The sequence below is a fragment of the Sinocyclocheilus grahami genome, unplaced genomic scaffold (genome assembly GCF_001515645.1).
Source record: "Sinocyclocheilus grahami isolate Dianchi unplaced genomic scaffold, SAMN03320097.WGS_v1.1 scaffold549.1, whole genome shotgun sequence".
NCBI classification, from domain to species: domain Eukaryota; kingdom Metazoa; phylum Chordata; class Actinopteri; order Cypriniformes; family Cyprinidae; genus Sinocyclocheilus; species Sinocyclocheilus grahami.
Window position 1 is genome coordinate 689,429 of NW_015505728.1, and position 15,786 is coordinate 705,214.

The following is a 15,786-nucleotide window of genomic DNA, read 5'->3' on the forward strand; positions in this document are numbered from 1 at the left end:
TCCATTTTCGCTAGTGTATAACCCTCGCCACCGCACTAGCATCCATATCAAGACCGTAGGCAGTGCAGAGCAGTGCATAGTGTCACGACCACACTTATGCAAGCTTGTTTTTAACAGGTTTCACAGCAGATGTGTAATCTAGCCTGCAGGCTGTAATTGCATGTGTAAAATGCTAAAGCAGTATCATTCGTATCACAGATTCGAATAATCCCACTGTGAATTTTTAAACTACTCGAGCTCCCGCAGCAAACAATAATAATATTACATTTTAAAACTAGAGGAAAGCCAGAGGGAAAACAAAATAATAAGACACAGAAAGACACTTGTCACTCTCCTGTGATGAGTCGTATGCAAGTTATAGATGAGTGATGTTACTGTTAGTCAATAAATCCCAAAGGAATGTACAGGATTCTAATGGAATTCTCTTAAATCATTCAAAGAATCATAAAGGATCCTTTAAACATCTGCTAATTCTGTACAAATACACTGGAAATGGCTCTTTAAGATTAAAAAGGATTTTAGTTGTTTGGTTATCCCATTAGGATCCTCAAGGTAGACATGAAATGACATTCAGAACCCATTTTAACTTCTGTAATTTGACGTATTTCCAAGTGGGACTAAGGATTACATATGAATATTTAGGACTTAATTTTATCTATAGAGGAGTTTATTGGATTGTGAAAAGTAGGATTTCCTTATCAAAATTTAGCCAGACCAGAATGTAGTTTACAGTGGATTGTGAAGGTCCCGAAACAGTGACAGCAGGTGATACACAAACTTTTGAAATGTTTTGAGTGAAAAAGTTTACTTGAGAGCATCTAGATACAGTTTATCTCAGTTAGACTGGTTGCGATTGTAGATGCAACTTACACTATTTACATTAATCAGCATTAAATTAGTGTGTACTTAATGGCAAGATTTAAGAATAGGTGCATTACCTACAACAGCACTCTAAAATAATGCCAAAAATGCTGATAGGCTATTGGTTAATAATTTTTCCCACCTGCATGGTCTATATGACATCAGCCGAAACAAACAAACAAAAAAAGTTTAAGAAATGGAGTTTGTGTTCAATACATATTTTTTTTCTTTGCACAATGAAGTGCAGGATGAATCGGACCAAAAATGTATGATTTACTATGTAGTCTTTGAGAACAGATGCCAATTTTCCAAAAACCTGGTCCTAAAAGACACTGACTTTGTGGGTAAGCCTTCTCCATACAGTGTAGAAACACAAGAAATGTTTGACAGGATATTGAATGTCCAGTTTGGTAGATTGAATTTCTCACAGATACTGTGACAGTCTTGAGTAAATAATTCAAGAGGAAACGGTACTTCAGCTGTGTTTCAATGGAACATGATGTATCACTCTTTATGCTGCCCGCTCCTCTTTGGATGACAGGCAGCCTCTTTATATAAATAAAATCCACAGGTTTATGTTCACCTCTTCCTGTAGCAAATAAAAAGACCCATAAAAACCTGCATCAGTGTCCTCGTTTTGCAACACTGTGCAGTAACACCCGAGGACAGTTCTCAGTCCACATCTAACATAGTCCAGTTGCTGTTTGTCTCCCTTCTGGAGTGTGTATGTGTGATCTGAGAGCTCTGCAATGCAGCTGCAGTGGAGTGAGCTAGGTATCCATACGGAGAGAGGAAGAGTGGGGGGAGGAATGAAGGATAGTACCTATTTAACCTGCAGTTAGCAGCAACTGCCAGCATACTCTTGATGTAGATTACTTTGATACATGTAGATTCTTCAGTGCTTGTCTTGGCAAGCTGAGTGTTTTTAACCACTTGATTTGGAATTTGGCACAAACCCATGCATTAACAGCGATGCATGTGATCTGGCTGACAGTTCTGACTTTTAAGGTCCAACAGTACTGCACTGACATCACCCTGCAAAGGTATACCTTTGTACCTCATCTACTTCTAAAGGATGCATATTAATACCTTCAAGGGACAGTTCACTCAAAAATTCTGTCATCATTTGTTCACCATCACTTTCTTTTACATACAATGTGTTCATTGTTGTTTTTGACCCCACTGACTTTAATTATGCTGACAAATGCAGTAATTTCTTCTGTTCCACAGATGAAAAAAAAGCCATACAGAATTGAAATGACATGATGGTGAATAAATGATGCCAGAATGTATATTTTCGTGTAAACAATCCTTTTAGGGGTACATATTAGTACCATTTAAGGGTACTGTCCTGTCCCAGTGACAAATATTGCACCCCTGAAGTTTTTTTTTTCAAGTTTGTTGTTCTCAATTGGTCCATTTGAATCACTTTTAAACATTTTGTCAGCTGCAAAATGGAGGTTTGCGGTGATAGAAGAACAATTTTGAGTTTTCCAATAAACCTTTAAATGAACAGTTCTTAAATTTTTTTTTTTTAAATTCTTAATTCTGGAATGTACTATACAACTTTTAAAATCAAAAATATTTTAAAACACTAGGCATCATACACGATTTTGTAAATGGTTGCAGAGAAAATTGGCCATCACACACTAAATGAATGAGGATCACACATAAACAGACTTTTCAAATCATGCTGAAAACAACTTCTGTGTGACTCATTGGTAGGAGACACATGACAAATGAAAACAATATGTGTTCTAAAACCAGCTCAAAGTTTCAAGCCTGATTGATATCCTCTAACTTATTAAAAAGTCTGAAGCTAAAAAATCTGACCCATCAGACACTTTGTGATTTTCTGTGAATTGTGAATGGTCCAAAATCTACAGACTGGCTCTGACTAGTGTCAAATCTTTGCATAAGTCATGAAGTGTATTCACTCCTTGTGCATTCAATCCTTCTTGATTTAAGAATTTTTAGATATTTTGGCTGGAAACGAGACAAAAGATCTAAGTAAGAAAATCATTTTTTTGCAGTGTTCCAGGTTTTACAGAACATTCTTATAATCTGAAGAATTATTTTTATTATTATAGAAGAACTTTTTATGCAATGGAAAGCTTCCATGGATGTTAAAATTCTTCATGGAACCACCAACACCAGTAAAGAACCTTTATTTTTAAGAATGTCGGAATTAGTGAATGCACCCTATGTGCATTTCCATATTGATTTCATGCATTTCCATATGAATTGTGCTGCATATTTTGCTTGCATATTTGTTATGTGCTTGAATAGCTTTGACATGGTGTACAAAAGGGTTTAAACGAGGGTTTAAGTGAGGATTTCTACTGTCGTGTGGGTTCGGATTTAATGTTCATCCAAATGCAATTGCTTTTTTCGTTTATTCAAATAGTGTTTACTGTCAGTACAAGCCACATTCCAAGGATTAATCCCAGCCGCGGTGGTGCGCCTATTCAAATTTGGGATCTATCACAAGTTATTTTGAACTTTCGGGAAATAGAAAAGTTAAAGTCTTGCATGTCAGTGCAAATGTTCATCTTCTTCTGGGGCAATTTAATGTCATCCCCAGTAGGGAGTTCTGACAGCATGAACAAAATCCCTACCAAAACAGTTTGGGGCTTTGACTTCACAGCTTCACAGACACCCCTAAAGGTTGCAGGGTTTGGATAGGGTGCTCATATCACACTATCTGCTCAGGGACGTGTGAGTGCCAGGGGCGTAGATGTCTGCCAACTGGCTCTGGTTCACCCAGGGAGAGTTTGAGATTTTTTTCCTGCTTCCCTTTCTGGGAAAAAAGAAGGTCAGAGCTGTCACTTCCATCTGGGTTGAAAGAAATGGCTCGTCCGACTGCCATCCTCTCTCAGCCAATTAGAGCGTGCTCCTAAGCGCCACACTTCTTCCACCAATCACAGCTGGGTCTGCGTGGGGGGCATGGGGTTCAATTTTGGCATGGCACCAGCTACAGCCGGATTATAAGCTACAAGTTGGGCTTCTCTTTATTTACTGTGACAACTGCATCAGCGGATTATATGAGGTTCATCAGGTATTACATCTAGGTTCAAATTTATTAACTGTTTTTCAAGTTTGCTCAAGAGTCAAATTTGACCCCATAGGTGGTACAGTAGTCGATTTAATTTGTACGCAGTTGCTAAAAAGCATTTGTAGACTGGCTCAACAGTCAAAAAGTTAGTCTGAATTCATACTGAAAAGCAAAAAGTGCTTTTAAAGGAAGTGGATGTGAAAATGAAGTGCATGTTTTTGATGTCCTCAAGTTTTTGTTCTATTTTTAGAAGTAACACTTAGTTTGGGGGTTGTCTGAGGACAGTGTAACAGCTTGTCCAGCTTTTCTGGTGTCCAGCAGACAGGTTGGTTTCCTGTTGTGCTTATTTCCCAGATTGCACCACAAAGCTCACACCGGGGGATGCGTGATGATCAACCCAGTTTCTGCAGAAGTTCACTTCCATGCATTAGCCCGGCCGGCCGAGAATGGAGAAAGTGATGTGGCTGTCTTTTCATAGACGTCCATTTCATCAGCAATCCATCCGTCTCTCTTTGCCTGTACAGGAAGTGGCCCTGCAGTGCTGCGACAGCTGAGAGTAAATTCAAATACGCAGAGTCATAAACAGATGCTTATGATGCTGTTTTCTCTATTCCAGCTCAGTTTTTGTGGATTTATAATGGATTTATGGATAATAAACAAATGACATATGGCTTTAGTTTGATCCGAATTGTGGAAACAGATGCAGCTCAATTGTTTGAGTTATGTTAATTTTTGTTAGCTTTGGCAAAATCCCTTTTAACGTAAATCTGTTCAATCGTGGTTATCTTGGAAACGCCCTGAGCAGCTGCTTTTTGTCTAGGCAGTGGTTATAGAAGTATAGCTCCTATCTGTTTGTATGGGGAAAGGCTGAAAACTTTCCAAAACTGTTGTCTAAACATCAGATTGGTAATAAAATCGGACTAAAATATTATGTATTTTGCTTCTAAAGCTGAAATCATTTCAGGTCAGTCCTGCCAATAGAATGCTGCAGTGATGATGTATTTTTGTAAGCCAACCCAGAAGTAATCATGGTCCCTGGTCCCCTCGACAAAAACCCAACAGAATTTTTCAGAAAGTAAGCTTGTTTGTTCATCATGACAGTTTTCACAAATGAACACAAGTTGAATAAAATGTGAGACTACTTTGTGCTTATTTTAACCACAGACCTTTTAGCACTTAAGCAAAAATCTATTAAAAATCTCGAAGGAAGTGCTAAAATGTTAACTTTTGGCCTACAAAAATGTTTCTAGAGCCACAAGACAATGGTCCTTGGGCTAAAAGGCAGGGCATTGTTTCTTACTACTTTTCACTTTTCCTCTGCTCTATTTTGTTTCCTAATCTAACTTTATAATAGACCTGTATACTGTGAATATTGTTGTCTCTGTGACAGAGCTCATGCTCATCTATTGGAAGTTGCTTTGGATAAAAACATCTGCTAAATGCATAGATGTAAATGTTTTGCTGCGTTGAAAGGTTTCTCCCATTCATTTTCTACAACTGGTCCATTTGCTCCTAGTCTTTGGCTCCAGTAAGTCATCACAGTTGTTTGGGGAGCAGTACTCTGGACCTGCCTTCTGCATCTTTGCTGGTAGGTCGGATTTGTTGGCTGGCCTCACGCCTGGTACTTTCACAGTGCCCAGCATACGTTCTCTAGATCAAGATCATCAGAAGCCTGGCGCTCAGACTTACCTGGCGCTCAGACAGGTACTGTGCCCAGTGTACCACACCTGCTGTCGCTTCAGTGTCTATTCAAACCCCCTCAAGCTTATTGAGTGTTACTGCCATTTCTGTCCACCAGAGTGTGCTGTTTTTCAGATAAATATTTCACTGATGCTGGTACTGTAATGTGCTCAGTTTATGCCTTGTTGCAGTGAGAGTTACAAAATTGTGTATTTGTGAGTGCGCCAGTGTAGCTAAAGGATTGATGCTGGTCTAAAAGTGACCTTGATCACGTACAGACTGCGAGGTGAGAGAGAAAGAGAGAGTGACATTGAGCTGACCTGTTTACAGTTTTTTCTATGAGGAGTGCTTTTTCTGAATCCGACATTGCCAAATAAAAAGAGAGTCCTTGTCAGTCTGCAATAAATAACTCAATTCTCTAAAGAAGAGGTCTTCGGTTGTTGTGAATGTCCTTGTCTTTCTCTGTCACTTTTGGAGACACTTTCACAGATACAGTGATTTGCAGTGACAAAGTCATTTATTTTAAGTGTGATTTGGTGATATGAGATGACATGACCAGCAGTGGTCATTGGGGATATGATGGGTGTGTCCTGTGATGGAAGAAAATTGAGAAATTTTGATTTTATGCAAATGATTTGGTACTACCAATGAGAGTGAAGACAAATAATAGCACATTCATTCATCCATCCATCCATCTTTATGTCTGTCTGTCTGTCATTTCATTCAGTATAAATCATTTTGGTAATGCTTTACAGTAAGGTTCGTTTAAAAAAAAAAAAAAAACTAAAAGATAACAATATTTTGATTGCATTTACTAATGTCAATGTTAATTTCTATAAGTACTAATGCATTTCATTTTGTATAAATAACAATACATTTACTAATGCTAGTTAAATGAGCTTTAATTTAAAGTACTATTCATTTATTTATTTTCCTAGTGAAGCTTGCCTGTTTAAAAAGTAATCTCCTCAATGCTAGCATGTTGTGGTTGATTGCATGTTGCTATGTGGTTGCTAATCAATTTATTGACCCAAGTCAAGAGTCCACCCTCCGATTTTTATTTATTTTTTGGCTGGTGCCATGTTTTACAGTTTGAGCTGTGTTTTTAAACATTCAGGATTTTCTTTTCATATATTTTCAAACTGAAATAGTTTTCAACACTTTTGGTGTAGAGTGCCAGTGGGAGTGCTGCATTAGATTGAATTTTTAGTGCTAGGTTTAATGCTTTCCCACGATTCCCCAGTTAATCAAGGTCTCAGCGGGGTTCTTTCATGACTGCGGTACCACCGATACCCAGCAAGCTATCAGACTGTAATCACAGTGTATCTGGCCTTCAGCAGATAAGTTTGCAGCAGATTAGAAATTTAGCATATATGACAGTGATGATATGGATGAGTCACTTGTGTGAGTCTTTGGCATTGCCCTTGGCCATTGCAGCTGACTTTACAAGTTAAATTAAGCTAAATGTCTTGCATCTGAGAATTAATGTCACTAATCGGCAACATTACTGTACATTCAGAACATATGTGTATCTTAAAGGTGCTGTAAATGCTTTTGTATTGAATGCAACACATAAGAAGTCCCATTCTAACCAAAAAAGGGTAAAAAGGTCAAAACCATTACAATCAGAATTAGGAAAACAGCTAAAATTTTACATTTAATTTAAAAAAGATTTTATTTGGTTTATTTTTGTATTATTTTTATCCTTTATTTTTATATTTTTATGTGTGTTTATATATATATATATATATTATTTTTAAGAGTGTATGCAAAACACCAAAAAAACAACTACATATGTGTATGTACAACCACACACACATATATATATATATATATATATATATATATATATATTTGCTTTTTTTGTATGTTTTATTATGTTATATTTTATATTTTATTTACAATTTTTTAGGCAAATTCTTGTCACTTAATATGGCTTCAATGTAAGTCTGTGGATTCTTTTGCCCAACTTGTGGTCTACTTAGTAATATCACACCCCTCCTCATCAAACCACATAATTTTATGTAATTTTACATGCTGAAATGCAATACTTAGGATTTGGCGATTTGGCCAAATCCCTATGTAACCCTATATATGAGCAAAGTGATGCTTGCCTTAGCTACATCAGTAAATTAAAGTAACATAATACCTAATTTTGGATTACATAGCCTTTTCCTTCCACCACGAACCATAGGGTTTTGCTTAGGAGTTACTCTGTGCAATCAGGCAGAAACTTTTCCTATAATCAACCAGTTGCAATAATCCTAAAAGCCTCGAGAAAGACCCTTAGTAACACAGAGTGAGGGATTGAGATTGAAAGGGAGCGAGAGGGAAGGAAGGCGTCCTCCCTCGAGGAGTTACTGTCAGTCAGAGAGAAGGAATGAGTCGTGGCTGATCAAAGCCTCCATTAGCAGCACAGACACCAGCACACACTCAACATCCCCACTGAGCAATTAAGATATCATGAACATCTCTGGTGGCCCAAAGTCATCTGAAAATTCACTTCAGGGCGAAACTGAGATAGAGAGAGAGAGTGGGCGAGAGATAGAGGGCAGAGTTCTGACACGAACGGACACGACAAATTGAGATTTACAAGCTACTGCTGTACTTTAAAACTTCAGATTTAATTGCTGGCACACTGCAATGCCTGTCTTGCCCTTTCTTTCTCCATTTTTTCTTTCTTATTTATGGAGGGTAAATGCCCTTGTTGTGGATACATTGTATGCCCATGTACCTTGCATAGCCGACAGCAGACTGTGACATTTGCTATAACCCACCAAATTCAGTGGAAACACATGTTCTGTCAAGTGTATCATCAAAATACAGGTTGCTCTTCTGTCCTTCAACCTCATTTTTTTCATATATGTTGTGACAGGTGAGGAAGATGTTAAGAAAGTGCACTTCACACTGACACGCTGCTGTCCTTTTTCAAATAATCTGCTGTCAGAGTGTGTTTTTTCAATGTAGTGCAAATCATATATGGCACCTACCAATGTTGTCTGGTCCTGTTTGCAGCTTAACAATCACCTGTGTAGGAAGGAAGGGACTGACGTGTAAAGTTAATAACCAGTTTTTGTTTTTATGTGTTGTTTAGGGACAGGTTAATTGGAAATGGATTATACCAATATAATGTACTGGCATGGAAAAATTCAAGTGATGGCATAGCAGTCCTGGTTATAAGGAAAATGAATAACAGCATCTCTTTATCATCTTAAAATTGTACTCAGTATTTGATAGGACTGCTACATTTTGTAATTGTTTACACCATTTTTTTTTGTATATTTGTAATGATTTTAAAATAATTTAAAACATTGCTTATACTTAATAATATATATTTTACATAACATATAATTATAATATTACATTATACAAGTGTTAATAATTTAGTGCTGTCAAATGATTAATCGCGATTAATCGCAACCAAAATAAAAGTTTTTGTTCACATAATATATGTGTCTATACTGTGTGTATTTATTATGTATATATAAATTCACACACATGCATATATTTAAGAAAAACATGTTATGTTTATATAATAAATATATTTATATAAAATATAAATTATATGAATATAAATATATACATGTAAATATTTTCAAAATCTATACTGTATGTGTGTGCTTTTATATATAAATATACACAGTGATTTTCTGGATTTTTTTTTCTCATTTTGTCTCTCATAGTTGAGGTATGCCTATGATGAAAATTACAGGCCTCTCTCATCTTTTTAAGTGGGAGAACTTGCACAATTGGTGGCTGACTAAATACTTTTTTGCCCCACTGTATATTATGTGAACAAAAACATTTATTTTGGATCCGATTAATCGCGATTAATCGTTTGACAGCACTAATTATTACATATACTGTTCAAAGGTTTGGGGTTGGTAAGGTTTGGTAAAGCAAAATTTTTATGATCAAAATACTGTAAAAACTGTAACATTGTGAAATATTATTACAGATAAAAATAACTGTCTTTTATTTTAAAATGTAATTTATTCCTGTAATGGCAAAACTGAATTTTCAGCAGCCATTTCTTCAGTCTTCAATGTCACATGATCCTTCAGAAATAATTCTAATATGCTGTTTTGGTGCCCAAGAAACATTTCTTATTATTATCAATGTTGAAAACCATTGTGCTGCCTAATATTTTTTGTGTTAACCATGATATGCCTTTTTTTTCAGGATTCTTTGATGAAAAGAAAGTTCAAAATAACAGTGTTTATTTTTAAACCAAAACTTTTTGTAACATTACAAATGTTTTTATAAATATACTGTCAATTTTGATCAATTTAATGCTTTCTTTGTTGACTTAAAGTATTAATTTCTTAAAAAAAAAGAAATTATGCTAAATAATAAATTCTCTGAATTTAACATGTGATGTGATCAGGTCATAATATACTATAATATTTTCTATCTTTATTGTTAATATATTTTGTACACTGCCTTCTGATAAATACAGCATGTATGGTGCAGTATTTAGTTAGTATAAATCTTTTATTTTCTGAATATACCTTCATTCTCTGACACTTTTACATGAGTAGATGATGAATGTTGATTGACTTTAAATATCCAGTGGCATTCTGTTCAGTCAGCGTATTAACATTAAGCATTTTTCTGATCATTCAGGAGTAAGGAGTGACCCCTTCACCTCTGGTTCAGATGGCAGACGGTCGGCAGCCTGAGGACAGCGGCCCCCAGTGGTCATCTCCAGGAGCCCAGGGCTCATCCTCCCCAGGTGGGCATGGAGAGAACGGCTTCTCTTCTACCTACAGGACTTGCCAGCCTGGCGGTGCCCACGCTGGTTCTGCCACCTCCTACGCCAAAGAGAACGGCTTCAACGGAGACCTCACCTCTGGACACGCTGTGACTGCTGGTGAGAAGCAGAAAATGCCTTTCACATGAGCTTCTGTCCACAGGAAACCCTATGACTAATAACTTCAATCAGTGCTAGATGATTAGCTTTTGACTTCAGATTTTTTACACAGCAATTGAAGTGAAAGTCGTTAAGGATTTCCTTTCCAAGTTGTCATATGATAGAGGTCAAATAGTCTCGTCTAGGCAGACGTGTGACTTGCGGCGTAGCGTCTGGTCCTTATTGCTGTTATTTCTGGACAAGAATTGCCCAGTTAGACAGGAAGAGGCTGCAAGACTGTTAGTGTATGTATATACAGTGGGTACGGAAAGTATTCAGACCCCCTTACATTTTTCACTCTTTGTTATATTGCAGCAATTTGCTAAAATCATTTAAGTTAATTTTTTTTCCTCATTAATGTACACACAGCACCCCATATTGACAGAAATACACAGAATTCAGACCCTTTGCTCAGTATTTAGTAGAGGCACCCTTTTGATCTAATACAGCCATGAGTCTTTTGGGGAAAGATGCAACAAGTTTTTCACACCTGGATTTGGGGATCCTCTGCCATTCCTCCTTGCAGATCCTCTCCAGTTCTGTCAGGTTGGATGGTAAACGTTGGTGGAACTTGCACAATTGGTGGCTGACTAAATACTTTTTTGCCCCACTGTATATATGTAAGAGAAACAGGTCAATTTAGCTCAAATTGAATTATTTTTGATTTTATAGGGAATTTGGACAGAATTGCTGTTTTACGGCTGATCAACTGAATAGGTCAGCGATTCGCTGAATGGGCCGTACAACATCAGCTCATGGATCAGATCATGGATATTAATATCCAAAATATAGTGAAAACGCTATTCATTAGCACAATAACAAGATCGGCAGTTTAAGACATTAACTTGTAAGCACAAAATACAAGATACTTCTCTTTTCAATATAAATAAGACTTAAAATCTAGGACATATAAACTAATCTAGCGCATAAACATACGCACTCATACATTCACACAAGTTGCAGAAAGAGAAAAAGTGAGAAAAGAATGAGTTTAAGAGAGTGAAACTGTGAAATCCCAAGTTTATAGCAATATGTGCAATTGCTTAGACCTGAACAACCATCAATCATTTAAATATCCCTCACATTGAGTTTCTCAATGAGGCTATTAAGATTTATATTAAATGCACCAGTTCAGCTAGGATCTGGAGGAATTTGCGTTGCTTGTTTAGGGGGTTCCATTATTGTCTATGTTGCAGAAAGGGGTTTCCCAAGGTTGCTGATTGGCTGAAAGTTCAGTAGTCGTTGAAGTGACGTCTTGGGAAGCCAATGGTTGGGCGTTGGCTGAAGATGCGGAGTTGTGGACTGGTTGAAGTTTTGAGGCGGTCACAGACTCGAGGTGACATTGCGGCGAAACTTAACTCAGAACACAAAACTCTCAATGGAAAAGAAAAGAAACTAAAGTAAAAGAAAGAAAAAGGTCAAGTTTGACGAGACTAGGTGGCATTTCTCCTCATGGTTTTAGAGGAGCTGCTGGCATTCAAGCCAGAGCATGCTGGAACGGCGCTCGAAGAATTCACGGGCAAAAAGCATGGCTAAAAGCATAAATCAAAAAGCAAGGACTAAAAAAATGGCGGCTAAAAAGCCAACAAGGCAAAAAGCATAATTTGATGGTGTTCTGAGTATTTAAACCGGGCTGTTAGACACATCCCAAATGGTGTATTGACCAGTTAGACATTGTTTTAGCTTGGTGTGTTACTATGTTTCTCCTCCCAATACATAAATCAACATGTTATCTTATCAGTCACATGGTCCGAATTTTTTCCGCTCTTGCAGAGTATAATTTGGCCATGATTTCTATAACAAGAATATAATACATTTTACAAAGTACTGATTCATAGAAACGTTTAAAGCATGAAAAGTCAAACTTGTACATACCCAACATGAATATAATCCTATAAACTGTTCAATAGTTATTCAAAATACATACAAAATAAATGATTAGGACATGATAGTCAAATGTGTGGGTTACATACATGATATAGACTTATGCATAGAAGTGAAAGTTGCTCATAAGTCCCTTTAGCATCATTTTGGTGCATAATATACATGTAAAGGCAGTCTCTCTGCCATTCTGTGAACGTGAGGGTGTGTTCTGTGAGAAACAGAGGTCGAAAGGGGACTAGAAGGAATCTCAGTCTGGCACTTGTCTCCTAGGTGAGGGGGAAGTCAATCCGAAGAAAGGCTTTAGCTCGTGATTACTATCATTGATTTACATGTGATGGTCATGCTGTGCATCCCTTTGGCCATCAAATCTTGGTTACTTTCCCTAAATTTGACAAACTCCTTCCTGAGTTGGAACTATCAATAAGTGTTCTTTTGTTTTAATGCTGTGAGCTGCTCAAAACTGCTAGTTGGTGGACTTGCTTCAGACTTGTGGCGCCTGGGTATCGTGGACAGATTTATGACATTGTCTTGTTATCCTGGTCCTCTTTGTGGAATTTGGCTTTTTGGGTTGTTCAGCACCAATCTGATTGAATCTTAATTTGTCTGATTTGCTCTGATACCCTACATATAATTACACACACATGCATGTATATATTTAAGAAAAAAATATATATATATGTTCAGGGGCAGTGTTACTTAAATTAAACTACAATAATAGACCTGCATGGAGAAAAAAATAATATCATGTGAGTCTTTTTGAGTGGATAATCAGATTGAAACTGTTGATTACAGCCAGCAGTTGAATTTTTTGTGCAATGTGCACAGATAAGACAGACAGTGTGTCCACTGGGTATGCCATCTGAGGCTGGAACTAGAGGTCAAGAGATCAAAAGCAAAAAAAAATAGTTTTTTATATAATAGATAGTTTCTTTATAATAGATATAATAGTTATAATAGATACTGTAGTTCAGAGCAGCCAAACTACACTTTGTCATCATATGAATACATTATTTTTACATACTGTATATATATATTTTACATATTATTACATCTAATTGTAATAGTATTTCACAATATTACTTTTTATTTTTTGATTAAATGAATCTAGCCTTGGTGAGCATAACAGATTTCTTTCAATAACATTGAAAACCCTTGCCAGCTATAAACTTTTGAATGGTAGTGCATGAATAACATGCTTATGTTATGAATATTAAGATGAATTAGCTTTGTCCTGTATAACTAATCACACAGATTTTACCCCAAAAGCACATAAGAAAATCATGTTAATTGTTTTCATACTACAGTAGGCTGCTGACAACTCTTAATTCTAATGAAATTAATGCAGTTTTATTGCTTAAATATATTCTTTATAGTGTTAATACAATTATAGGCCTATATAAGATCTTTGTCATTTTTCTGTCATATGGATTGCTTGGTAAGAGCTTTGATTTTTCCAACGGATTGTTGGTTAGAGGTTCTTTCAAGGTTTAAATGGCATTGCTGCATGAGAATAACTAGTTGTTAGCATATTTGCACTTGTGGAGGAGTACAGATTTTGTGTGTCTATATTGCATGTTTGCTAAAAGTGCCTGCAAATAGATTTGACTTCAATTTCTGCAACCTGTCTAAGGGGAAATATGACTGTCTATGTGAATAACAGATATGTACCACGCAATATTCTTCATGTTTTAGCGTGTTGTTGTGTTTGAGCTACATTTTTGGGTATTTACTTATTATGTGTGCTGATGTCTCAGGGATGTGAGCTATTGTGTTGGAGGCAAACCCATCTGATCAGCAGTCCGAGCACATCTCTTGCAGACGGGTGTGGACAGGCACAAGGGGGGAGAGAGGGGGATGCTGGGTAGACACACCAGCACATCTGTCAGACACAAAGACACTGATAGACTGGTCAGGTCTGCCCTGAAAGTGAATTTATAGTGACACAGCTACAGACATGGTGCAAGGCTAAAGTAGGCGGTTAAAGAGAGAGGTATACTGAAACATATAGTGTTAAAAAGATGACAGGCCATATAGTTTCATCTGTTTTGTCAGGGAATGGTGATTAGACCAGAGAGCGCTATATACTGTATATATATATATATATATATATATATATATATACAGTATATATATAAATGTCTCTGGTCATGCTCATGTTCTTTGCCCTCCTGTTGAGTCATGCAATAATTGTCTATGGAGATCAGCTTATGTAATTTGTTATTTCAAATTCATCATTACATAGTAAACATCTTTTTCCAGGAAATTATGCAATTTATTAGATTTTAGCAGCTGTATTTGTAGATGAAAAACACTTGAGTGTAGGAATAGTTTGCTGAAAAATTCTGTCATCATTTATTCACTCTTATGCTGTTCCTACATAATATATTTTTCTACAAAGCATAAAACGAAGACATTTTGGTACAAATTTACTGTAAGATCCTATTGTTGTTTCCTGTTTATTGCCATGAAGTGCTTTGAAATCTGTATTGTATTAAGCACTATAAAGGTAACTTGACTTGATTAGGTAACTAACATTAATTAAGAATGAACAATTCATTTGTTGCTGTTTATGGTTACACTTTATTTTAAGGTGTCCTTGTTACAGTGTAATTATACATTTAATTACTGCATAATATTAATTAACTACATGTACTTACTATATGGTTAGGAGGATTAGGGTTTGGCTTAGGGTTACAAGTCAAGTCAAGTCAAGTCTGCTTTATTGTCAATTCTTCCACATGTACAGCACATACACACAGAGAATTGAAATTGCGTTACTCTCAGACCCTTGGGTGCATACAGATAACATAAATACAGATTAAATACAAAATACAAAATACAACTATACAAATATACAAATAAGGTAAAATGTAAAAAAATATATATAAAGCACAAGGCATATGGAGGATAGAGTGCAAACCAGTAAAGTAAACAACAGTGCAGATATAGTGATGTAGTGCAAAAAAATGATTTGGAGTGCAAAATAGCTTATTTCAGGCTGATTAAAGTGACAGTGTGTGTGTGTATTTGGGAGGGGGGGAGTGGGAGAGTCCATCAGAGGGTCAGAGTTCAGTGGTGCGTAGGGCAAAAGGGGAGGGGGGGCAAGGTCGTCAGGAGTCCGTAGACCTCCCCTGTTAGCCACGGCTTCTGGTTGGCCAGGACAGTGATGGTCTTTGTGACTTACATCATCAATGCACTTGGTGATGTAGGCAGTGACAGTCTCTGAGTACTCCTGGAGGTCTGTGGTGTTATTGTATGTGGCAGCCTGCTTAAACATATTCCAGTCAGTGGTGTTAAAACAGTCATGTAATTATGCATACTTAATTGTTATTATAATAGTGAGTACATGTATCATGTGAAACAAGTACATCTTAAAATAAAGTGTTTCCCTGTT

General features: G+C 36.6%; 1 protein-coding gene across 3 annotated transcripts in view; it reads left to right on the forward strand.

Moving 5' to 3' along the window:
• Positions 1-15,786, forward strand: part of LOC107555937 (microtubule-associated protein 2-like) — a 129,311-nt gene that overhangs the window by 72,670 nt on the left and 40,855 nt on the right. For all 3 annotated transcript variants that reach the window (XM_016238897.1, XM_016238899.1, XM_016238898.1), the window contains one exon: positions 10,223-10,469. In XM_016238897.1, coding sequence (XP_016094383.1) covers positions 10,256-10,469 — 214 coding nt within the window. In that variant the 5' untranslated portion in view covers positions 10,223-10,255. The remainder of the gene's footprint in view (positions 1-10,222; positions 10,470-15,786) is intronic.